Genomic DNA, 26,444 nt, shown 5'->3' with positions numbered 1-26,444 from the left:
CTTGTGGACTTTTTTTTTTGTTTTAATTGTAAAAGACCAAACATACAGAAAAATACAGATACAGTACGAATAAAGCAGACACCTATATACCTATCTCCTTGACTAAATAAATGTCAGATTTGCTTTAGATTTTTTTAAATGATAAAACTTTTGTACCTTTTTTGTGTCTTTGTAAGTGGGGTTGGCTGAATATTTGTTCTCTTATACTGGCCTTGTTCTTTTTTTTTTTTTTTTAATGTTCGTTTATTTTTGAGAGAGACAGAGACAGAATTCGAGTGGGTTAGAGGCAGAGAGAGAGGGAGACACAGAATCTGAGGCAGGCTCCAGGCTCTGAGCTGTCAGCACAGAGCCCGACGCGGGGCTCGAACTCACGAGCTGTGAGATCATGACCTGTGAGATCATGACCTGAGCCAAAGTCAGACACTCAACTGACTGAGCCACCCCTGCGCCCAGTTATTTTTTTAAGTTTATTATTTTGAGAGAGAGAGAGAGTGCGCGAGAGCGAGAGAGCGAGCAAGCAGGGGAGGGGCACAGAGAGGGAGAGAGAGAATCCCAAGCAGATTCCACACTGTCAGCGTGGAGTCTGACACAGGGCTCAGACTCACGAACCATGAGATCATGAGCTGAGCTGAAACCAAGAGTCAGATGCTTAACTGACAGAGCCATCTAGGCAGCCCTGTCCTTATTTTGGAATAAAGCTTATATTAACTTCATGAAGTGAATTGGAAATCTTTGTTTCTTTACCTATTCCCTGGAATATGTACAAAATGAAGTGCTAAGGGAGCTCCTTAATGTTTTGGTAAAAGTCATCTTTAGAGCTGTTTATGTGTTTTGTGTGTATGTGGGGTAGGGGAGGTTGCCTAATTATCCATTTTTTTAAAGGGTTTTGCAAATTTATTCAGGATTTCTATTTTGAATTGGAGTATTTATAAACTTAAAAATAGTTAGTCTTCAAAGATATTGGATAAAGTCATAGTATTATACTACTTAACACCTCTTTTTCATTATATCTTCCTTGTATGTTATATCTAGATTTATGGCCCTACCTTTCATTCCTCTTTATTTGATCTCTCACCAGAAGTATATCTATTTTATTAGCCTAAAAAAAAAAAAAAACGACACATAAAACCCTTTTTTGGTTGTTTATGGTCTTCATTGTCCTTCTGTTTCATGAATGTATACTCTTATTTTTGTAATCCTTTTTTTTCAAGTTTTTGCATAGTTCATTTGTACACTTAACTTTGAATTTTCAATTCTTTTTCTATTCTATAATTGGTAAAATTTACCTTTAAATCGAGCTGTGTTTCACAAATTTTGGCATTGTCATTTAGAATCCAAATTTTTTCTAATTTCCATTGAATTGTTTTTCTTTTACTTATGAAATACTTAAAAGTATGCTTTTGAATGTCCAAATAATGGGTATGGAAGGATTGGAGAGTTGCTGTTTGTGTTATTGCTACCTAATTAGATGAAGTTTTATATTGTTCATCAGTATTTGTGGAGACTCATAGGTCAGGTTTGTTTGTTTTACTGTTCCTTGAGTGCTGACAAAACATTGCTTTCTCTAACAGCTCAGTGCAGTGACCTATGTTAAATTCATTAGTTCAATATTGATTATTGAGTTGTTAAAGTTCTCTGTATTAAGACAAGTTTTTTTGTCTGATGTCTCAGTTTCTGGTAGGAGATGTTAAGACTTCTCACTAGCATTGTGTAATGGCACTTTCTCTTTTTAATTCTCTCAGTTTTAATTTTTGAATGATGTGCTGCTTAAATGGATGCAGATTTAAGGTCATTATATCTTCTCAGTGAATTATTCCTTTTATACTTAAGGAGTGATCTTTCTCATCCCCAATAAGGTTTTCTACCTTTGTGTATCTTGTCTGATGTTAATATTGTTGTATTATTTTGTTGTTTTGAGTCTCTGGCTAGTATGTCTTTATTTCATTTTCATCCATTCCTCATGATCATTAAGTATATTTCTTGTAAGCATCACATAGGTGGATTGCATTACTTTGTAAATCAAGTATGAAAATCCATTTATATTATTTTGATTTTGTTGGACTTAATTGGACTTAATTTTTATTGTTTTTCTACTTTTATGCCTTCCATTTGATTCATTGAGATTTCCTTCCATGCATTTATTTGGAAGTTATAATTCTTTTTAATTGCCTCTAGTCGTTACCTATAGAGGTTTTCTTTTTTCTTTTCTTTTCTTTACTTTTCTTTTCTTTTCTTTTTTTTTTTTTTTTTTTTTTTTTTTTTTTACAGTTTATTTATTTTTGAAAGAGAGGGACAGAGCGTGAGAGGGGGAAGGAGACACAGAATCTGAAACTAGCTCCAGGTTCTGACCTGTCAGCACTGAGCCCGATGCGGGGCTCATACTTGTGAACTGTGAGATCTATACAATTTTAACCAAGTAAAGAACTAGGCTATTGTCCTCTTCCTTCTCAAATAATGCCAGGGTTTGATAGCGCTCTTATTTCAATCACATCTTCACATCTTGCATGCAGTTATTTTCCAATTTATTTCCTCTTTAACTTATTTATTTTCTTTACTTAACTCTTACTAATTATTAGTATTATTTTTCACTATTTATATTTACTTGGAGTTGCTCTGATCTATTAGTCTTTTAGTTTACCATTGTTTCTGCAACCCATTCATTCCTTCTTCGATTTAATTTTTCATTTGTTGAGAATATCCACTACTGATTATTTAGTGAGATTCTCTAAAGGATAGTTTCCATTTTGGATACAAAAATGTTCTTTTCTCATTGCCATCATTGCCATTTTTGAGAGACTTTCTTATTAATGAAATTCTAGATTATAGCTCACATTCTCTTGCCCCTTTGAAGATATTCCACTGCCATCTGTTATTTAGTGATAAGATTTCTGTGTTCTTATTGTCATCTCTTTGGACATAATTTATTTTTGTTAAAATTGTTTTATAATATCCTTTTTTTGTTGATGTTTTATAATGTCAACACATCAGACGAAAGTGGGTATTTGTCCTTCTTGAGATTTGATGTATCACTTTACCTGAGAACTCTTGCCATTTTTTCAGTTCTAAAAACTTTGGTCATTAGCTCTTCAAATATTGCCGGTCTTCTGTCCACTGTTCTGAAACTCCTATAGATGTTCATTCTGACTGTTTATGCTATCCCCATATTTCTTCACTATCCTGTTTTTTGACTCATCATTTTTTTATGCTCCATTCTAGCTATTTTCATTAACTCTGTATTTTAATTATTTAGTAATTCTTTATTGTGTCCATTACATTTTTTAACTGAAGAACTAAATTTTCATTTCTAGACGTTCTGTCTGATTCTGTTTATCATGTTCTTTTATCATGGTTTCCTGTTTATTAATAATGGCTTTATTCTGTCTTTTGTCTCTAATTATTTAAAACAAGAGTTGACAGTTTTTTTTCTGTTAAGGGCTAGAGAGTAAATACAGGTCATGCTATTTCTGGCACAGCTCTTCAATTCTGCATTGTAGTGCAAAGGCAGACCTCGACAGTAGCTAAACAATTGGGCATTTACTGTGTTCCAGTAAAACTTTATTTACCAAAACAAAAATTGGACTGGATATAGCTCATGGACCGTAATTTGCTGGCCCTTGATTTAAAACATACCCTGATAAAACAACTCACATGCAAGGTGTTCTTTTAACTCACGTAACTGAAAGTGACAATTCTTCTGTTTGATGCATCAACTGACTATTCCTTACAGTGGATTATTTTCTTGTATGTTATAATTTTGAGTTGTGAACTCTACACACAGCCTTCTGTTGGAGGTCAGTGTACCTTGAGTTGTAAAATTATCCTTCAAAATGCATTGGTGTTTTAGACCTTGAAGCTAGTATTTTTTACAAAGAATCACTTTTTAAATTGTTACCCTCCAACTGCCCTGAATAGGAATCTTTTGAAACAACCCAGTGCTTAGCGTTCCACCTGATACATGGGGAATCACACAGCTATCAGCTAGCTATCAGTATCTCTGTTAAAATGAATAGAACCGTTCTTAATCCTAGGTCTTAACAGGATTTATAAAAATTGTAGTTGTTACCATTTATGCTCCCACAGTATTTTACACTTCTGATTAATTGGAAGACCATAATTAAAATACTTCCTTTTCTAGACCTGGTGCTACTTTGGGTAGCATCTGTAAAAACTATGTGGACGGTATGGAGTGAAGTATACATTGTGAAAATAAAAGACAACTAAGACAAGACAGGAACCCAAAGAAGCTTTGGAGAGTTTTTCTGAAATGCCACTTTTAAAAGTGACAGAATTAAACATACTATCGAATATGGTTGATATGTACATATATGTGTATGTACATGTGCATGTCTTTCCCAATCTACAGGGAATTAATGCTCTTGCTTGTTTATCACAGGACACTTGAAATGGACCAAAGCTGAGGACATTGACATAGAAACCCCAGGATCTATTCTTGTCAACACTAACTTGAGGGCATTAATAAATAAACATACGTTTGCTTCCTTACCTCAGCATTTTCAACAATACCTCCTGCTTTTGCTCCCAGAAGTGGATAGGCAGGTAAGTAGGAGTTTTAGACATTTGATATTAGTCACTAGATATATTATTGTGAAATGGCAGTTCTGTTATCAAAGATGACTGATACATGGATGGACCGTTTTATAAAAATATAGTGTATTTATAATATATATATTCATTGCTAGCGTTGGTGTGTTTCTTTAATTTACCAAAACAGAGCCATTTTTATTATCAGTAGAGAGCCAGTTCAAATTTTAAAATACAGCACATTGCTGTAGAGAGAAAACAACAGACCTTTCCACATTGGAAGGGGGAAACAAAGAAATCAAACATTCCATTATCAAATAAATCTTTGAAGTAGCTGCTCCTTTGCCTGGAGGGAATATTGAAGTGCAGCAATAAAAAGCCAGGGTTTCTAAGAAATTATGTAAATGTTTTTATTCTCAACTCTTTCCAAAAAGCATTTAAAATTTATGTTTGCAGTTGCCTTCTGAGAGTCTATCATCATGAATATGATTGCCTATAAATAATCACCTTTTATCTTTTTCTTTTTAGTATAACTGGAAATGCTTTAACTTTATTTTTGTATTTTGAAAAGCCTCTAAAATAAGGAAATACAAATATAGACCCATAATAGCAGGCATCAATCATCTAAAGCTGTTTCCTTAGAGAAGAAAAGGAAAAAATATTTCATCACATAAACTTTTATTAAATTTCACAAAAGTTATTAAATGGCAACTAGGAAAAATTTCTTTGTGATTCTTACTTCAATTAATTTTGACACCATGTGTAGTTTCCAGTTGATGGACATAGTGTGTGTGTGTGTGTGTGTGTGTGTGTGTGTGTGTGTTTATGTATTTGCATCGCAAAATGAGAGATACATCCGTATACTGAAATGGGTGAGATTGATTCAATATTTCCATATTACTTTGAATAAATTTTCTTAGCTTTTTATTTGATTCTATTTTCTTCTGACTGAGCTGTCTCCTTTCATATATATTTAAAATGTGATGGGCTATGGTTTTCTACCACTCGAATGTATCTTTTTGGTGGAGATTATTGTTCATATTTAGGAAAAGATTATTTTGATTTTGGGTACATTTCTGTTTGAGAGTTTGCTTTCATTCCATGGAAATTTGTTTAATATTTACTATCAATATGGTATGTTTTAGGTGCTTTGGAGTAATGGAAAGTTAGTAAGTGCCTGTGAAGTATTTATTAATGATTAAATATGCTTTGGTTGGATACATAGGCTGTATTTGTGAATAATCAAAATATGAGGTAGAAGCAGGTGTGCTTAGAGGGGAAAGCACAAAGTATATTGAGCTTTCCTATGTGGAAGGGAAAAATCAGAGACAAAGTTAAGGTCCTTGAATTGGGCCTTGAGATGTAGGCAGAATTTGAATAAGGTGGATGGAAATGTACCAGGTGAAAGGTTCAAAGATATAAAATCAAAAGCTAATTTTGTGGGAGTCTAGATTGTTGGAAGAACAGTGCGAAAGAATCTGGACAGACAAATTGGAAGTCAGTTTTGGAAGATTCCTTGAGTATGAGGCTAAAGAGTCTGAACAGTGTTCTCCCTGTGTTTGCAAAGCCATTGAGGGCTTTTGAGCACAGCTATAATATAGTAAGATTGTTGCTTTTTAAGAAAATTGTTCTGGTAGTATTGAAAGGAAATTTAGAGATGGGAAGCATAAAAGTGGAAAGAGTTGTTAGGAAGTAATTTTAGTTGTTCCAAAAAGGCAAAATGAGGGCTTGGATTTGGAGAATAGCACTGAAATTAAAGAGGAAGATCATGTGATCATCACCATCACCACCATCATCCAGTGGTAGCAGTTTTACATTTTGTCAAATAACACTTGATAAAATAGGGAGGAGGCACTAATGACTCAGAGGTTTCAAATTTGTGTGGCTGAGAACTGAGCTCAGGAGGTAAGGAAAACTTTATTTTGGGGAGGTGGGAGAGCCTGATCTCTAAGCTGCAGAACTGTTCCCTCTGCCTCAATGTGCATGTGGTTTCTCGTGCTTACCATTCTATCCCCAGCTCCTGGAATAAGATTTAGCGTGTAAAAGATACTCAGTAAATCTTTTTGAATGAAGAAATGACAAATTGTCCTCGACTTAGCTGAGTATTTTGGTAACCCGGAAGGCCATTCTAAGCCCAGTATTTTATTCAGCTTGTAACAGCAGTTGCTGTTCCTCATTTTTTTCTAGTCACTATAAGAAGTGTCAATGAATAAGGCACAATACCTGTCCTCATATCACATTTAGTCCACTGGTAAATTATTCCAGCAGTCCTGACAGAGCATGTATTATGTACTATATACACTTTGCTAAATACAGAGGATATTAGAATAAATCTTGTGGGGAAATAACAGCTAACTTCATGCTGAAATACAGTTGACTTGGCTCATTGCTAGGTAAGAAGTCTAGTAACTGGGTAAACCTGGCCCAGATGATGTAGCAGAACAACTTAAACATCAAGATAGTAGTATAAAGAAAGCCTTCTGAAGGCACAGAGGATGATGACATTTAATCTGAAACTAGTATTGGAGAAGAGTTTATGGTGGATATAGGATACTTAAGTTGAGCCTTGAAAAACTAATAGGTGTTTTGTAAGTATAGCCAAAGGAAAGTGAATTTTGTAGAGGAAGAGCCTATCATTTATAAAGATTTGCTGCTTTTGTGTTCGAGAACATTGAGTAGTTCAGTGTGACTGGACCGCCCTGTGGGGGCAGAGGGGTGAGATATTCCTCTAAAGGGGAGTATGGTTTACAATGTCTCATGATGTGGTTGCATATTAAGTTCTTTGAACTTCTTCTGAAAACTGGGTACCGTCAGAGATTTTTTTCAAATGAGAAATGGGATGCATAGAATAATTTAAGCAAATATTTCTGTGCCTGGACATAGGGGAGAAAAAAGGGGTAAATAAAATGCATTCCATATTTTCTCTTAGGAGCTAGTAGCCCTGTAAATGATGGATAGGACAGGCAGAAAGATAAGACAAGAGAGACTGGGTAAGAAACAATTGCAGTAGTTGAGATGTGAGATAAGGGTCTGGCCTTGGGCATTGGCCTTGGAAATGAAAAGAAAGGACTGAATTCCAGACATAGTTTCAACCTACAAAAGTAGGAATATATGACAGATTGCCTGAGGGATAAGGTTGTAAAAGGTCCAGAAGGCAACTGGAGATTTTATCTAGGGCGACTTGGGAGGACAGAAAGGCTCTGTGGGCCTATCAACATTTGATACTGAGAAATTTAGAGTTCTGTGTCTGTGTGCCTTGTTGGAGGTGAGCTGAGCCCTCTCTCCTATCAGAAAGGGGCAGGCGACCTGATGCAGCAAGCTCCCAAAAGTGCTGTTTCGTGACAGCTTAGAAATATCCGAATGGGGATGAATCCCACCATTTTCTGGGCCAGAATGAGTAGAAAAGGAACGTGAATAGAATCTGATTACATATATTTATTTGAACTCAGTAGAAAGTACTATAATTACGTGAAATACCTCACAATTTTGCTTGTACGAAAGCTTGTCTTTACATATTTTTACAGAATTTGAAAGCCCCAGGTTTCTCGTTTCCTTCCTTTGCCAGATTTCTACCAGATTTCTCCCCTGAAGCAGCCCCTACCAGCCTCTGACTCTGGACTGTAGAGAGCTGGGGATCATTCACTTATTATGGTCTCCAAAATATGGAAGCTAGGTTTCCCATTTATCTTGCTTGCCAGTGCCTACTGTCATTATGCCAATGTGTCTGGTATTTTGTTTTTCCATATTTCTAGGTTTTTTTTTTTTTTTCTTTTACAGAGGCCTGCTTATCCTAGAACACACACACACACACACGTGTGTGTGTGTGTGTATATATATATATATATATATATATATATATATACACACACATTATATCATATCTAAATTACACATGTATATTTTTTAACTTCTAGTTGTTGTATACCATTTTCACATCTAGTTTTATATTTAATTTTACTCTCCTTCACACATTAGACTGCAAGTAACAAAATCAAACTCAAACTGACTTAAATATAAAGGGATTTATTGACTGAGGTAATTGGAAGATAGAAGTTAGAGTGGGTTTCTGGTTGTTGGTCCTGGGATCCACTTATTGTCCAGAACCCATTTCATTATTAATGAATTAATTTTAAAAATAGTCTTTTTTTGTTGTTGGTACTATTCTAATCCCTTTGTGGTAGGATGGTTACCTGAATCAAAAAATGGGTACTTGACTCTTGGTTCATATTCATGGGGAAAATACTTCTGTCCCAGTGTTTAAAGGAAAAGATCTAAGATTCACTCTAATGGTACTACTTAGATAACATGAACACTTGTTAACACTTCTAGCTAAGGAAATGTAATATGCAAAGTGGTTTAAAGCAGCTAGATCTATTCTTGAACCTCGTGTGCTCACTGTCTCCTCAAGTAAAATGGTGTACTGTGAGAGAGGTTAAGGACACTTTAGAAATCTAGTTTTTAGGAAGTTGTGTTAGAGGATATGCAGTTGGGGGTGAGGGAGAGTCTTGGTAGTCCATTAACAATGCCCACTGTAGTGGGATAAGTGTTGAGTTTGGTTTTAACATGTTGGGTTGAGATGCTTCTACATAAGAAATGTCGAGAAGCAATTACATATTCAAGTTTTAAAACTGAAGAAGTTGGAGTTAGATTATAGCTACATAGAACATCTACGTAGATTATGGTGTCAACTATGGGATTTGATAAGACTGCGAGATATAGTCTTATATAAAAGACATATTCATGAAAGGATGTGGGTAAGAAAGAGTGTGGGAAAGAACCAGGGAACGGACAGAAAATAGCAAATTCTTAAGAGATCATCACATGCAGGTTGTATACAGGCAACAGTGTCAAATGGACATTAGGAGGTCACTGGGGAGTAACTGGGGTATCTTTCCCTTGTCCACCTAGATCCACCTTTCAGCCTTCTTCACCCGCTTTGTTCCAGGAAGCTAAACCATGTATGAACTACTGCATCAGGAGGACCTATGCCTCCCATATTGTTTTTTAGTTTTAAACAATCATAAACTTTTTAGAAAATTGGAAGATACATTAGAGAATTAGTTTGCATCTGATGATCCATCCAGGATCCCCTTCCTTGAATATTTTATAATGGTAAGGTTCTATTTTCTACAAACGGGGACATTTCTCTTACATAAGCAAAATCCACACAATCAAGATCAGATTAACAGTGATCATTTTTACCATGTGATTGATTCTTAGGCTGTATTCATATTTAGCCAGTTGTCCCAAAAATGTCGTTTATAGCAGCAAGATCCAGTACAGAATCTATCAGTGCATTTAGTTGTCATGTTTCTTTAGTCTCATTTCTAGAATAGTTATTCAGTCTTCCTTTGACTTCATGATTTTGACACTTTTGGAGATTATAAGCCAATTTGAGTTTGTGTGCTATGATTACATTCAGAATACCTCTGGAATAGGATAAATGATGATGTATACTTCTCCTTGAACTTCTTAGTTGGCACATATTTTTGATTTGTCCCAATATTGATGATGCTCATTTGATCATTTGATTAAAATTTGTCTGCAGTCTTCTCCAGTCCAAAATTACTTCTTCTTTCTTTGTAATTAAATAATATTTTGTGAAGAGGCTCTTTTAAATTATGTAACTATCCTTTCTCCTCAGACTCTCAATGTATTCATTTATTGGTATATGTACGAGTTCAGCCTTTTCTATTTTTTCAGTAGATGACTACGCTTGAATTGTCCCACACTTGGTCACTGGGAGCCTGTTCAAGCCGAGTCCTGTGTCTTCTGACATGTCTCCATTCCCTCTGATCACTCCATTACTTTGAAGCACATCACATTGTTCCAGTCTTATACTTTTCTTGCCCAGACACTGGAATAACCCTTTCTTAAAGGAGCCATGGTTCCCTTTAGTGGACGATGGTATTTAGGAATCAGGATCTCACAGCATGTGTACGGTTTGTGCATGTGTGTGTGTACATGTGTGTGTGTGAATACTCCTGTGTCTTGGAGACAAGGATCATCATACAGAAGAAAGAGGATGAGTCTTTTGGAATATATAAACATAGCATAATTTACATCGACATTTATTTCTATATGTATGTGTACGTCTTGTAAACCATGAGTTTACACTAATACCTCCAGTCCTAATCTAATACCCATGGTTTATTCTAGTGTTCTCCCTTTCCGTAGCTGACACAGTGAGAAACCCAGTTTTTATTACCCTTAATATATCTAAATATGTGACTAATCCCTTTATAGGTAGTAGCCATGCTTCTATACAGCTCCATGTGGTTGGTCTCCTTCACTATACTCAGGCTCAGACTCCATGACAGGCCACCTATCCACTCATCCAGCTTGGGCACCTTCCCCTTCCTGCTTGACCTCTGACATTGTAGATTGGGCCCCTTCTCCATGCAGGTGTTCCTCACTGTGCAATGCCTCTGCACCTCGTCTCCAGGCTTTCCTCCGTGGATACCTCCCTCACCAAATAGGCTCTGTGATCCCACTTTGGAGCATCATGGCTCCCTCTGCTTTTCTGGCACAGAGGCCTATATTGTTTTAAGTTTCAGGCCTGAATGACTTGTAAGGGGGGAGGAGAAGGCCCCATGGATTCTAATTGGGTTCAGCTATTAGGGAGCCTCAACAGGAGTTTGGGTGAAGGAAGAAGAGTGAGATTGAGCCCTATACCTGCTCTGTGTGGTCAGCACAGTCTGAAAACATCAACCAGCTCCTATCAGAAGGTCTTCTCCGTACAACCCTCTGTCTGTCCAAGTTCTGATAAACTCTTTCTCCTGTTACCCTTCAGGTCAAACACAGCTCCCTATTATTAGGTTTCGTTTACTGCACTATCCTTGGTGGTTTGCACCTTGACCATATCTTTCTTTGTAAGTAGTCTCTTTAATCTACTGTCTTCAAATGATGCTAACTTGAATTAGCCATCTGTGCCTGCTGGGACTCCTCACTGACAGATTTATTGAAGAAGTAGAATATTATGTATATAGGCAAATCGTAGTGGTTTGGGGGAAGGAATGGAATATATAGTTTATGCATTCATTCATCCAACCAATGTTTACTTAACACCTATTATGTGCCAGGTAAGCACTGATAATACAAACGTACAATAAGTCACAGTTCCAACCCTGAGAGAAGTGATGGTTATAGAAGTGAGAGAGAGATGTAAAAGCCTGTGTTGTTATAGAACTGTGTCATGGTGGAAATATATGCATTGTGTTATGGGAACAATGAAGAGATAATTTTATGGGCGTTGCAGAATGCTTCAAAGAGTATGTGTCCTCTAAACTGCATCTGGAAAGATGGAGGAAGTTTACCAGGAAAAGAAGTGTGGTGGGCCTTCCAAATAGAGGAAACAGTATGTGCCAGTAGTAATATTGATTACTTATAGTGCTAAGCCTCCTACGTAAATTATCAGTAATCCTTACTATAACTCTCCAAAGAATTCGTATTTTTAACCCCACTTTATCTATGTGAAAATAAGGATCAGGGAGGGGGGAAAAAAAAAAGATTTACCCAACTTCTTCCACGTAAAAACATGAGAGCCAAATTCTGAACACAGATTTGTCTGACTGTCCCAAGTTCATGCTCTTTCTTCTACCGGGTGTTCCTTGCCCCCCACCCAGACACAGGCAGAAAAGTATATGCTATCTGTCAGCATGTATTTTGAGATGGTGGGTACGGGGTGGGTAAGTTGAGGTTAGAAGGGAAGGTTGGAACAAATTTTTTAAAAAGGCCTCCTGTGTTAGTAAGCAATGTAGGACATACCAAGGTTTTATGTTTGGAGCATGACATTATTAGATGTATACTGTAAAAGAGGACTCCATTGAAGGAATAAAGCATGAAGTAGAGGAGAGAGATCTGGCACTCCCCACCCGACCGTGCTTTAGCCATTCTGTCTTCCTTCCTGACCCTCACATCTAAACCTCCTGTTCCTAACCCCTGTACTTCCTAAGAGCTCTGCTAGGAATGCTTTACAGCATCTTTCAGCAAGGCCAGCTAATTCTTATCTACCCAGTTGGTGTCCTCTCTTCATAGAGGCTTTTTTCATCCTCCCTCCCATCCAAAGTGTCCTCTTCAGTTGTTCTCTGACTTATTTTCCTGATTATTTCTCTCCCAGAACTTAACCATAGTCAATAATTACTTGCTTATGTAGTTGTTCATTTGTCTTCCCTCATGAGAATAAAAGCCCCAGGACAGTGGCTTTCTTCTATTCACTGTGCCTGGCATATAGTAAGTGTTCAGTAAATGTTTTTTGAATGAATGAATGAAAATAGGCTGCGAATCCACTTATAAGCTGGTGTAACATGGCTGATAACAATGGCTTTAGCCAAAGCCATTAAAGAATGAAAAAGAAAGGCCTACTTCCTGAGACACTGCATTAGTTTGCTATTGTTACCATAACAAGATACCACAGACTGGGTGGCTCAAAAAACGAAATTTATTTTCTCACAATTCTGGAGGCTGTAAGTCCAGGATCAAGGTGCTGACATGGTTGGTTTTCCCTGAGGCCTTAGCTTGCAGAGAGGCTCCTTTTTGCTATCTCCTCACATGGCCTTTTCTCTATGTGCCCACATCCCTAGCGTCCCTTCCTCTTTTTATAAAGACATTGGCCATATTGGATTAGGGCCTTGCCCTGTGACCTCGTTTATGCTTAATTTCATCTTTAAAGGCCTGTCTCCAAGTACAGACACATTGGAGGTTAGGGCTTTGACACAGGAATTGGGGGGTGGGGTGGGGTGCACAAGTCAATCCAACACAGACATTTTAGAAATAAAATCATCATGACTTGGTAATTGGATTTGGATGAGAAGGAGGAATTGAATATATATATATTTTAGGCAGTAAGTATTTATTGTGCATTGGAGAATAGCAAAAGATTGTTATGTCTTAAAAGCCAGGGTAGGCTTAAACATGTTTTTGTCCTAAAAATTGAGGCAGTTGATAGGAGAAATTGAAGATAGAAGAAAGTGAATTTGATTTATTGACCAAGTTTTAGAATGGATGGGATGGGATGGACTATATTGGGGAAGAGGCTGGTTTAAGGGGGGAAAAAGTACTGATTTCTGAGATCAGAGAGAAGAGAAGCAGGAAGAAAGGAGAGGAGAAATAGCTAAATGTGAAGGGTACAGTGGGAAGTGAGGGGTTTTCAGCCGGTGGTGGTATGTTTGCCTGCTCAGACACTAGAGGGTTAGGGGTCTCGGGAGAGCTTTTGGCAAGCAGCCTGAAGGGTTGTACTGTGGATCCGTCCTGGGGCAAAAGTGTTTGCTGAACAGCATTGAGACCCCATTTTAGGTTAGATGGCAGTGGAAATCCAAGTGGTCTACTCAGGATCTTCAATCCAGCAATGCTAAATATTTATGCATTTAGTTTGGTAATAGATGTGCCAGGAGTTGCGTTTTGCCGAGATTAGAGATTTTCAAAGGCTCACATGGAAAGAGCTGAGAGATTTTAGAAGACATATGATATGCTTGTTGGAGTGGTGATGATGGGGTCCAGGCTGTAGGGAGAGAAGCTAAGGTCAGAGGAGCTGGAGCCAGTTGGGAGGTCTCAGGGGGAGAAAAATAAGGCTTTAAAGGAAGAAAGATATATTGTTGAATGAAGTGGTGTAGGATCTCAAAATAACACATTTCCAATATGATCAGGTTTTGGCAAACACATAGGTCAAAAGCTATTTTTGGCCATAGCATTTTGGTCAGAGATCAACTGCAGAGAAACCAAGAGGCGAGGGCAGCATTAGTTAGTGCTAGTAAACAGGTAGAATTGTAGCTAATTCTTTATTCAGTTCCCATGTAGGAATATTACCTGAATAAGTTCAGTGATTGTGTTTGCAGCCAGACATGGCTTTGTGCATACTTCTCTGCAAAATATGGTTGGGGAATTTTTAGAACCTCCTCGACCACACATAGCAGATCCCTCCTTTCTTTAAGAATTTGTACTTCCTAAACTATACCTACATAGAACCATTCTGTGACCTTTTAAAAATATATAGCAGCTGGCAGAATAAATGTCAACTAAAGTGGAGTCATATTTAGGTTTTTATTACACTTTCAAATTGCACATCACTGATGAATAGGTTGTTGTCATTTCTGTCATCTGTATCATTTGTAAGTGGTGTTCATCTCTGCCTCCATTTGGTGGTTTTGGGGCTATTAGGGCTGTCTCTCCAAATACTTACAAGACCATTCCCCAACTGCTTCTAAATAAATTATGCCTATTATTTTTCTCCAAATGGTAATTGCAGCATTTCAATCCATCCTTACTAATCTCCCAATTTTGTTCTGCATTCATATCTGTGTCTCTATGGTCTGTTAAATGACTAGCCACTGAAGGATATGTACTGTGTAGGCTCTTTAAAATCCTATCTAGCTTTGTGCTCTTCAGGTTTTTGCACTCACTGGCAATAATGCACGTAATTTTAACTGTGGAGAATGTCATTAAACTAAAATGGAACATTTACACAGTTCCTTTTGCAGAGAATTTTGGACTAGGAAAATGAATGTGTGTGTCAGACATTTTACAGCACATGAGAATGTGATTTATTGATTTCTGATGGCTCTGTTGGCATCAGTGTATATATTTAAAGAAGTCACGCAGCCTTTATAAATGCAAATGGGAAAGGGCTTTCCATCTTTTTCCTCCATGGAAATAGCTCATACATTTGCAATAACTCAGGCTCCTCTTAGAGATTGCTCTATGTACTGTATATATTGATTTAAAAATTATACCGTTATTTTATTCTACAAATAGCGTTTATAATGAAATGTCAATTTACCTAACAGATTATAAAAATTCAGAAGTATTAAAGATATGAAAAAATACTAGTATCTTTAGCCTTTAGGTTAAAGTAAGTGTGTACTTGAGATGTAATTATTTTAATGGAACTGACACTGGCTTTTTCCCTGCTTCTGAAAGCATATCTTAAAGTACTTAGGAAATCCAATATTCCTTCTAGTCCAAGTCACTTACTGGTGATAGTAAATCATACATGGCCAAAGATATCCTTGCAGGCCACTCCTGATATTTCCATGCTCGCCATTTGAGCTTTATGCTTATGGAGGGAAGTAATTCCATCTGGATATTATCCATTTCTTAGCTAACTGGAGAGTTAACATCAAATCCTGTTTATCAGTGTCGGCTTCAAAGTATGTCAAATAATGTGCAAACTGGATTGAAGTACCTATGTACAAGCGATTGCATGCAATAGGAAATTTGACAAATGGAGTTTCTTTCAATCCTGTGCATAAGGAAGTTGAGGAACACACTCATTTAACCAGGAGAACATCCTACTCTATGCATTCAACCACTTTCTTCCTCCTTTGTATAAGATACTGAGTGGCACCCTCATGGCCTGAGAGGGTATCTTTGGCCACGTGTGATCAATTACCACTGGCATACTGGATGATCAAGTATTAGATTCTGTAATCTAATGTTACAAAATTACTTTTTTGTTATGTAAAATTTAAAGTAATATGTGTACGTGTAACACTTAATTCAGTTTATATGAGAACAAAGAGTAAAAAAGTTTACCTTTGTTTTATCATACAAGGGAGTAGAGTTTGAGAAAGGGAGTCATGCAGATGGCAGATTACACATTAGTGCCTGTCTTTTTAATAAGGGACATCCTAATACCTGGATCACCACACACTGTGATAAATGGTTGTCCTCCAGTGACTCACCCCTAAATTAGGCTCAAGGGTAGAAAGGAGAAAACGGATTTCACTCATTAAATCACCTTTAGAACTCCTGGTAGTTATTAAGCCCTATTCAAAAAATGCAGTTGCCTGAGATACTGGCGCCTTCTGGAAAACTTATTAAAGATCGTTGTAACGAAGTAAAGAATCAATTATAAGCAGGAAGTGAACAGTGTAGTAATGTTTGAGGCTCTAGATTAAGGTGGCAACATTATATAATTCCCTCAGCTGCTTCTGAATTCTCACTAAAATGACCCTGGCTTTTCCCAGTATATTTCTTTATCAGTCCAAAACCTAGAGGAAGAATGCCATCCAGATGCCAAAACCCGGGAGTAAGTTCTGCAGGAGGTAAGGAAGGTGAGACAAGATTGGGCTAAGAGATTACTAAAATGAAAGTGGTTGCCTGGGGAAGAACACTCTGTGGGGTCTCACTGAAAGGGGCTGTAGATTTCTCTCAGACACAACCAGCAGCGAGTGGTCAGGCAAGAGGAAAGGGTGAGTGGAGCCTTCCAGTGGCAAAGATCTCTATACTCACGCCTGCTCTCTGAGTATGTTTGCTAGCATTTAGTCTCTGAACAGCAACCTACCACTGCAGATGATGTTTCCGGTCTGTACTTGCTGGGGGGTTGCCTTGTGTTCTCTGTCCAAAAGCTAGATGTTTTGCTAGCTAAAGGGAGCCCTAGCTTCATTGATGTATCCTTAAATATATGGTTAAGACGTTCTTTATTAAAGAATCAATCCCTACTCCTCACATCTGCCAAACCTCTACTTGAGCAAGCATCAATCGGGTAAACATGTCCTTTTCCCTGATCCCTTATCTGAGCCTGAAGGATTTGTACCAAGTCCAACAAAGTTTCTTCTAGAAACCATCTCAGCAGCTAATACTGATCCGACACCTGCTGACCAAGAGGTCAGGATGGAAAGATAGGGATCAGTAATGCGGCACAGGAAAGATTCAGCCATTCAAAAAAGAGCCCCAGTGTGACAATTCAGAGAACAAGAATAAGTGTTACTAAAAGAGGGTAAAAATGATCTTGACAACATCTGTTAATAAACTCAAGGAGATTTATGAGAATCCAGTAATTTTTACAAGTATTAATTGAAGATTTACAGTGGGCCATGCAATGTGATGGCCATTTGGGCTATCATATTATATGAGACTGCTGTGTATCTGCCTTCATCAAGCTTAGCATCTAGCATTGGAAGTAGTGCACGTTCACGGAGCCCCTGGGAATATAATTTTGTAGACAAAGCTTCTGAGGAGGCATCTGAGGGAGCTTCATCTGTTGGGTTACATGGAAACAGTTTGATGCCTTAAAACCTTAAGATACCTTCGGTGGAACCAGAACAGTGTTCAATCTTTGGCAAATTCCTCTCCTAGCTGAGGCATGTGTTTTTCCAGACTGACAGGTGGGAACAGACACTGTGAGCACTGGGCCCTGTCACCTCTATTCATTTCAAGTAGTTCTTGCCTAGCCTCTGGTAGCTTCCTCACATTTTCACACTGATAAACACTCCGCGGAAGAACGCCAGAATTTTCTCTCTGTTGTGCTCTGGTTCACTTCCTGTGAACAGTAACTGCCTTGGTTTCTTATCTCAGCTTCAGTGTCTTGTTAGCCCAACAGTTGGATGGTGAGTTTTACTGAAGTAGGCAAGGCTGGAGGAGCATGTTTTCAGTTGTGGAGCATGTTGTATCAGGTGCATTTGAAAGATCTATGTGGAAATTTCGAATAAGAAGTTGGTTGTATAAAGGTGAAGGTTAAAATAGAGTTCAAAGTTGGAGTTAAAAAAAAATTGAGAGCCACCAACATCTAGATGTTAATTAAAACCATGGATATAAGTGATACGTACTATAGAATAGAATGAGAAGAGAGCCCAAGATTAAGGCTTGTGATTTCCACATCTTAATGGCTGAATAAAAGAGATTAAGGTAGCAAAGGCGACTGAAAAGTAATAGCCAGTGAAGTAAGGGACCTGAACACTAAGTGTGTGTCACTGAAGTCAAGGGAGTGAGTATTTAAGAAGGAGGATGGGATTTATTAATACTTAAGTATTGAATACGATGAGGATTGAAAGTTAACTAACTTATTTCATCCATGAAGTTCACTGATAATCTTGACAGGAGCAATTTTGGAGGCATGGTAGGGAGGATATACCAGTTTGGAGGGGCTTCCAAAGAGAATGGAAGGAGAGAATTTGGATAGAACACCCATCTTCCCCTTATACGTAAAGTGAATAGAGAAATGGAGCAGTAGATCTTAGAATTTCTTGTTGAGTACATTGAGGCCAATGTGTTTCTAAAAGATTGCTATTGAAAACAAGGTCTTTTCTTCCATAATACAGTTGTTTAGTTTGGTATATAAGAAAGCTGTATGTTTCTTAGCCATCCTATTACTCAGTATTTGATAACTTTCAATTGTTTTTTGTTTTATGCTCATGAGTTTCCCAGCTAATCATATCACTTACTAAGAATGGTGATTATATCTCCATTCTAATTAGTATACCTTTTAGAACCAGTTTCATTTATTTGATAGTAAGAAGGCCAGTTCAGTGTTCAATGAGGATTGAGTTAAAGAAGCAAAGGAGAAAATATAGACACATGCCTTTTAAAAAATTTGGTTATGAAGCAGAATAATCATGAGGATAATGGAAACAGCATAATTTAAAGATAAAGGTGGAGTTTTGTTTATTTGATTTATTTGTTCAGTTGGGAGAGGAGTTAGCATGTTTAGTTATCAAGGGAATAGAGATCCTGTTGAGAGGGAGCTGTTAAATAATCAAGATGAAAATGGAAGTTGGTTACTTACTATAGTGATCCCTTAAAAGGCAGGGGAAGAGAAGGTAGTGATTAAAGTACCAGTGGAGAGATTTTCCTTAGAAAGGAGGCAGTGCACCATTTCCCAGAAAACTGGAAGAGACGAAGAAAGTGGGTGAAGAAGATGGGTGTTTCCTATATGATCAGTATGGGTTCTTTATTTCCTCTACAAAAGTAGAAATCAAAAGCATGGACAGGTAGTGATGGGTAGGATGAGGACAGGGAGGAAGGTAAAAAGCTTGAGGAGAATGGAGTTTGGAAAAGTCACTGAAGAGTGAGAAAGTGAGTTCACTGAAAAAGCACTGTAGGCTAGCTGGAGAGTGATAAGTGACCGAGAGTTGAAGACCTAAGTTTCAAACCTGATTTCTTAGAAGAGTGAATTTTTACCACAAGTAGATGTAGAATGGTAAGGTCCGCCAAGGATTGGACCTTTGTCATATGTGTATCCAAATGATAAGAGTAAGAATCTTAACACAAGAGATCAGAAAATCTCAACTGGAAAAGGAAGGGAATGATGCAAGAAGAGGAAAAATAGACTGAGTGGAAGCAAAGGGATGAGTGGATAGCAGGTCATAAGGAGTCAAGAATGGTCCGAGTAGGGCCGTGTGAACAAGCAAGCCAGAAGGAGGGAGGTGGGTCTGCATAGTATTCATATAATTAAATGCTATAGTGACAGAGCAGTTTGAAAGATTTTCCTATTTTCCCACAAACGTCTGTAGTCTTTTTAATTTTTTTTTAGTTATTAGTATCTCTGCAAAACATTTACATTTTCATTTGTAATTATGGAGTTTGGTGTCTAGCTTAAGAATATATTCTTGGGGCGCCTGGGTGGCTCAGTCAGTTAAGCGGCCGACTTCGGCTCAGGTCATGATCTCGCGGTCCGTGAGTTCAAGCCCTGCGTCGGGCTCTGTGCTGACAGCTCAGAGCCTAGAGCCTGTTTCAGATTCTGTGTCTCCCTCTCTCTGACCTTCCCCCGTTCATGCTCTGTCTCTCTCTGTCTCAAAAATAAATAAACGTTAAAAAAAATTTAAAAAAAAAAAAAAAAAAAAAAGAATATATTCTTTACATCAATATGAAAAGAACAAATATTCTCCAAAGTATTTTAATCTTTTTTTTTTTTTTTTGAAACTTTTCCCTTTGTATTTTTAGAATTGTGACTCCTGCAACTGTGTTTTTCTTTCTCAATATTGTTTTCTCTATTCTGGGACCCTGAATTTCCATATGAATTTTAGGATGAGCTTGTCATTTTCTGTAAAGAAACTAGAATTTTGATAGGAGTTGTCTTAAATCTGTAGTTCACTTTGGAGAGTATTGGAATCCTAATATGAAGTCTTCTGATCTATCAACATAGGATGTCTTTCCATTTACTTAGATCTTTGATTTCTTTAGCTCTTTGTTTTGTTTTATTTAAAGAGTAAGTTTTACATTTCTTTTGTTCATTTTATCCCTTCCTATTTTATTCTTTTTAATGTTATTGCGAATGTTGTTGTGTTTGTTTGTTTTTTTCCTTCATTTTTGGATTGATGAGAAGTCAGCTGATAATGTCATTGTAGTCCTTTTGGACATAAGTCATTTTTCTGCTGCTTTCAAAATTTTCTCTGACTTTCAGCATTGTTACTATGAAGTGTCTGGCTGTGACTCTGTACTTATCCTACTGTATTAATCCATTTCTTTGAGGCTCTGGTTTGTTTTTGTGTTTTGGTTTTTTTCCACTCTGTTCTTTAGAATACATAATCTCTATTGCTGTGTCTTCAAGTTTGCTGATTCTTCTGCCTGTTCAAATTTCCTGTTGAGCCCCTCTAGTGAAATCTTCATTGTAGTTTTTTCACTTTTCAATCCAGAATTTTTCACTGGTTCTGTTTCATAATTATTATCTCACAGATGGTTTTTTTTTCTTGGTTTTGTTTTAATTTTTTTTAAATGTTTATTCATTTTTTGAGAGGCAGAGAGACAGAGCATGAGCAGGATAGGTGCACAGAGACAGGGAGAAACAGAATCCGGAGCAGGCTCCAGGCTCCAAGCTGTCAGTACAGAGCCTGACTCGGCCTCAATGTCAGGAACTGAGATCATGACCCGAGCTGAGGTCAGACGCTTAACCACATAACCGACTGAGCCACCCAGGTGCCCCCAGATGTTTTTCTATTTGATGAGACATTTTCATCATACCTTCCTCAATTTACTTAAAGTTTCATTTAGTTATTTAAAGATATCTATCTTTAATATTTGAAGCTTTTGAAGCCTTTTTTTGTTGAATCCAAAGTCAGGGTCTCTCACCGCACTGTTTCTTCTTGGTTGTTTTCCATTCCGGGGGTCATTCCTGTTTCTTTGCAGTTCTCTCCCTCCCCCTCCTACCTTTCCCTCTCCCTGCCCTTCTCTCTCTCTGAACATTTTAAGCTCTATCTTGTACAATCTGTATAGTGATCCCTCACTCCCATCTCTGGGAATGTTTTTGTTGTTGTTTTATTACTTATTTGTTTAGAGTCTTGGCTGGATTATTTTATTTAAATTGATTTTCCCTGCAGTGTGAAGCCTCTGACATTGCTTCTCAAAGAGCACAGCCTTGGCGGAGATCTCAGTTATGCTGGAGTTCTCTTTGTCTTGTTCCCTGTTCCCTGATCTCTCTGTTAAACCATTGTAAATACCTATGTTAAGGTATGTTTTTCCTTAAGGAAGGAGAGTATTTCTTTTGTTTATACCTTTATTGTACGATTATTTATCATAATTTTGAGGGGTTTGTTTGTATTTGCTTTGGGAAATGAGATAATTATATTAAGTTTTCAATGGTCACAATGAAATTACGTTTGCCATTCATAAACATTGTGAGCCTGTTCTAAGAGTTCTGTTTCCTTGGAAAGCAAGGGGGATAAAATTAATGGGTAAATACAGACTGTGCTCAAAAATTTTACAGTCTCTTTTGGTATCACACCCAACCCTTGGGCTCCATTAATTGCTGCCTAATTACTTTATTGTTTTCAACAATGCCCTGGGGCATAAATTTCTCCAGGGTCTGATCCAATTAAATTAGAGCCTTTTTGCAGGGATAATTTTTAGACCAGTGTTTGAGGTTTATTTGGCCCCCCCAGGAGGGCTCTTCTTAGCTACTTCTGTCCCTGGTTCTCTCCGGTAAATTAGTTGGCCTTGGTTTAACTTGTTGCTCTCAGAGAGCTATCAGTCTCCTTTAATTGCTCACCAGCAAAACCTCCATTGGTTTCAGGAGCACCCTTTGTCTTGAACTTCCCTACGTTCTCTTTTTATCCCCGCTACATTCTGTTTTAAATAAAATCAGTTCCTTTTGGGACAACTTGGAGACTCTGTTCTTATGAACTCCCTCTCTGCCTGGTCATAGAGCCACTGCTCCAGAGCTGGGAACAGGTGTGGCCTTTCTGCTTTCATAGCAGAGCATTGGGTAGGTGTGGCAGCCTGTGGTCTTTCTCACGTTGCCTCTGCTGGGATAGAACCTTCAGCCTCTAGGTGAGCTCAAGTGAGGGCATTTGGCGCCCCACTATTATTGGCCTGTTACGCCAGTGGTAGAGCCACCACCCTAGAAAAGGTGGTGAAAAAGACCCCATGAGTCCTTGGCTATACTTTTCAAGAATTTAGCCTCTGCAACTCAGGGCTAGAGGGCATGAGAAATGAAATTGGCTTGCCCCTTCCTCTGAGAGACTACATTCCTTGACTGGAAGCTGAGATTTCTCTTTTTGGCTACAACTACCTGCAAAGGAATTTCCTCACAGAAACCTATTGAGTAGAGGGAGTGTGCTGGGGCTTAAGTGGCACAGACTTTTGCTGTGGTTACAAAGATTTGGTAGAGGTTTTGAGTAACTGGTTCTTCATCTGCTATATGCTCTTAGGACAAATTTCAGAAACTTTAAATATTAAAAACAATTTTTTTAACATTTTATTTTTTGAGAGAGAGAGCATAAGCAGGGGAGGGCCAGAGAGAGGGGGAGACACAGAATCCCAAGCAGGCTCCAGGCTCTGAGCTGTCAGCACAGAGCCCATTGCAGGGCTCAAACGCATGGATGAGAGATCATGACCTGAGCCAAAGTCGGATGCTCAACCAAATGGGTCACTGTGGAGCCCCTAAGTATTTTTTTAAAAAAATAGTTTCACTATTATGGTTGTTTCACTAGGGAAACATGTTCATACAGCTACTCACAACACCATTCTGGAAGTGGAAATTTACTAACTAGATTTTTAATGTAATTTTTATATACGGTAATAAATACTGGGTTCAAATTGCTTTTTTCTGCTGGATTACCAAGTATGCCAAAGTTGTTCATTAAATAAACCACCCTTTTTTTTTCCAAAAGTGACATATTAATAATGGATGGGTATTTTGATATATGCTATTATGTAGTAGGTAATAAATTTTTCAATGAAATTCAATGTAATATCTTATTTCTAAGAGTAAAGTGCCTCAAAAAAAACCTGTTTTATATTTGTCTTATCATATTAGATTATATTTCACATTTATATTTCAGTGAGAAGTTGCAGTTTTGCTAAGCTTTTTTTTTTTTATATTACAGAAGCTTATAAAGACAGAGTTGTATTAAAGCATAGATTATCTGCAAACAGTGCAGAGAGCTTGGCAGTTACCATTATTAATACCTGTATTAATTACCTGTAGTAATTGTTTAAAGTACTTTTTCCTCAAAGAAGGGAGATATTTCTTTTGATTGTACCTTTAATCTATCATCATTTTTCATGATTTTGGGGAGTTTATATTTGCTTTGGAGAATGGTGTAATTAGTTTATATTAGGTTTTCAGTGGTCACAATAAAATTGCATTTTGCAGCCCATAAAGCCTATTACTAAGTATCCTGTTTCTTTGGTAGAAGTGAGGATAAAATGATTGAATAGATGCCTGTACTCGAGGATTTACAGTCTTTGAAAATAGTATGATAAGTTCTAAAACAGAAGTATGTCATTGAAATGTGGGAGTTCAGAGGTGACAGTGACACTTAGAATATATGTTTCATTTATTTTTCTTCCTAGAGTAATCAAGCCTTTATAGATATGTTTTTATTAATTGGTGTTTTAGTGCCAAAACTTTGGTTATTTCAATCTGGTGTTTTGTACACAAAGATCATTAAATAAATGGTGAGTGAAAGGAAGAAAGAAAGAATGCATTAATGGACGGTTGAGAAAATGCTTCAAGTGGTTCAATTTCCCCATTTTCTTTAATCTTCTCTTGGGATAGTTTCCAGAATGTTACTTTTTGTACTCTGTGTTCTCATTTAAATTATTCATCTAATGTTTTATCTATTCAGAGATTCCATTGAAAGGAAAGGAAGGATGCTAGGAAAAAAAAAACACTCTATGAAACAGAATTGAATAAACTCTTACTAATGTTCAGATATTGTTTGATATGTTTAATAGCTTAGATATATTAATATATTTCAATACATTATATGCATTTGTTTCTTAAGAAATGAGGAATATGTTTGCTCTCTGGATATCTTACAATATATATGCCTACATTTTATTTTACTAAAGATTACTTTACAACAATATGAAGCGACCATTTATTTTTTATTTTAAGTTTATTTATTTGTTTTTGAGAGAGAGAGAGGACAGAGGGAGAGGGAGAAAGAGAATCCCAAGCAGGCTCCACGCCGTCAGCTCAGAGTCCATGAACGATGAGATCATGACCTGACCCAAAATCCAGAGTCAAATGCTTAAGTGACTGAGCCACCAGGTCCCCCCATTGTGGTTTAAAAAAAAAAATTAAGTTTATTTATTTATTTTGAGAGAGACAGAGACAGTGTGAGCAAGGGAGGGGTTGAGATAGCAGAAGAGAGAGGGAATCCCAAACAGGCTCTACATCATCAGCCCAGAGCCCCACGTGGGGCTTGAACCCAAGAAACTATGAGATTATGACCTGAGCTGAAACTGAGAGCCCAAGGCATAACTGACTGAACCACCTAGGTGCCCCCCGCTTTGTGTTTTTAACATCCGTTAAGAGTGTGTTTCATTGGGAAATAAAAAAGTATTGGGATACTATCCCACCACTGAGATCCACTTCCAAAACGTGAAGATAACACTGCAATTTTTTTATATATATAACTGAAACTATATGCTTCTTATGCCACATGTGATTGGCAACTTTATTTAGATTTAAAAATGTGGTCAGTTAACTACTCTAAGCTTTTACTTTTATATAAAAGGATCCATCTTCAGCACCAAAACTGTTTGAACTCTAGATTTTTTTGAACATAGGCCAAACTACAGATAATTATAGAAAATGTTAAGCTTACATTACACTAAACAAGCCCCCAATGTACTTTTGGTCATTTCTCATTTTATCAGTAGCAGGTCTTCCTTGGTTACCCTCTTTATGGAATCCTGGCTGTTGTGTATGTCAGCTATTTCTGAAATTGAAGGAGTAATGGAGGGAAAACATAATTATTCTTTTATATTTATGTAAACGTGTTGCTGAAGTGTAGCATGCACACAAATGTGTGTATGTTAATTGTGTCATTTTGTGAATTTTTAAAAAAATGAGCGCACCCTTGAATTGGCAAACAGACTTTTAAAAAAAGAGTGAACCTATTCTGGTACTTCAGAACTCTTTTTTGTTGTTGTTGTTTTGTTTTATTTTGTTTTTTGCCCCCTTCCATTAATACTCCGAGAAACCCACTATCTTGACTTTTGTCACCATCAGTTTTGTCAATTTTTTTTTAAATTTTTTCAAAATGTTTATTCATTTTTGAGAGAGAGACAGAGACAGAGCATGGTGGGGGGTGGGGGGGAGGGCTGCACAGAACCCAGAACCTGAAGCAGGTTCCAGGCTCTGAGCTGTCAGCATAGAGCCTGACAAGGAGCTCGAACTCAAAAACCATGAGATAGTGACCTGAGCCAAAATCAGATGCCCAACCGACTGAGCCACCCAGGCGCCCCTAATTTTGAACTGTGTCTGTATGAAGTCATTCAGTATGTCGTTTGTTTTATTCAGCTCAATAGTATGTTAGCAAGGTTCATACCTTTTGTAATGTGTAGCAGTAATTAATTTATTCTTATTGCTGTATAGTATATCACTGGGTAATTATAATTTCCTTATTGATTCTCTTGGTGGACATTTGGATATTTTTAGTTTGAGGCTTTGAGTAGTACTGCTCTGCACACTTTCTTGTCTATGTTTTTGTTTTACCAAAGTACAAAAGTCTTTGGGGTAGATGACTGTGGGTCTAACTACTGGATTACAGAGTTTAAATGTATTCAACTTTTTAAAATAGTAATCAACAACTTCCCAAAGTGCTTACCTTAATTCCATCAGGAGTAGGTAAGCATTCAGACTCTTTCACATCTTTACCATGATGGGTTATTGTCAGTCTTTATAATTTTGTTTGTGGTTTTAATTTCCATTTCTCTGATTACTAATGGTTTTGGGT

General features: G+C 37.3%; 1 protein-coding gene across 1 annotated transcript in view; it reads left to right on the top strand.

Annotated features, from left to right (window-relative positions):
• ASXL3 (ASXL transcriptional regulator 3) overlaps positions 1 to 26,444 on the top strand; it is a 177,591-nt gene that overhangs the window by 107,165 nt on the left and 43,982 nt on the right. The window contains exon 9 of the mRNA XM_058692400.1: positions 4,394 to 4,557. Coding sequence (XP_058548383.1) covers positions 4,394 to 4,557 — 164 coding nt within the window. The remainder of the gene's footprint in view (positions 1 to 4,393; positions 4,558 to 26,444) is intronic.

Source organism: Neofelis nebulosa, chromosome 11, assembly GCF_028018385.1.
Source record: "Neofelis nebulosa isolate mNeoNeb1 chromosome 11, mNeoNeb1.pri, whole genome shotgun sequence".
Classification (NCBI taxonomy): domain Eukaryota; kingdom Metazoa; phylum Chordata; class Mammalia; order Carnivora; family Felidae; genus Neofelis; species Neofelis nebulosa.
This window is presented reverse-complemented; position numbering and strand designations above follow the sequence as displayed.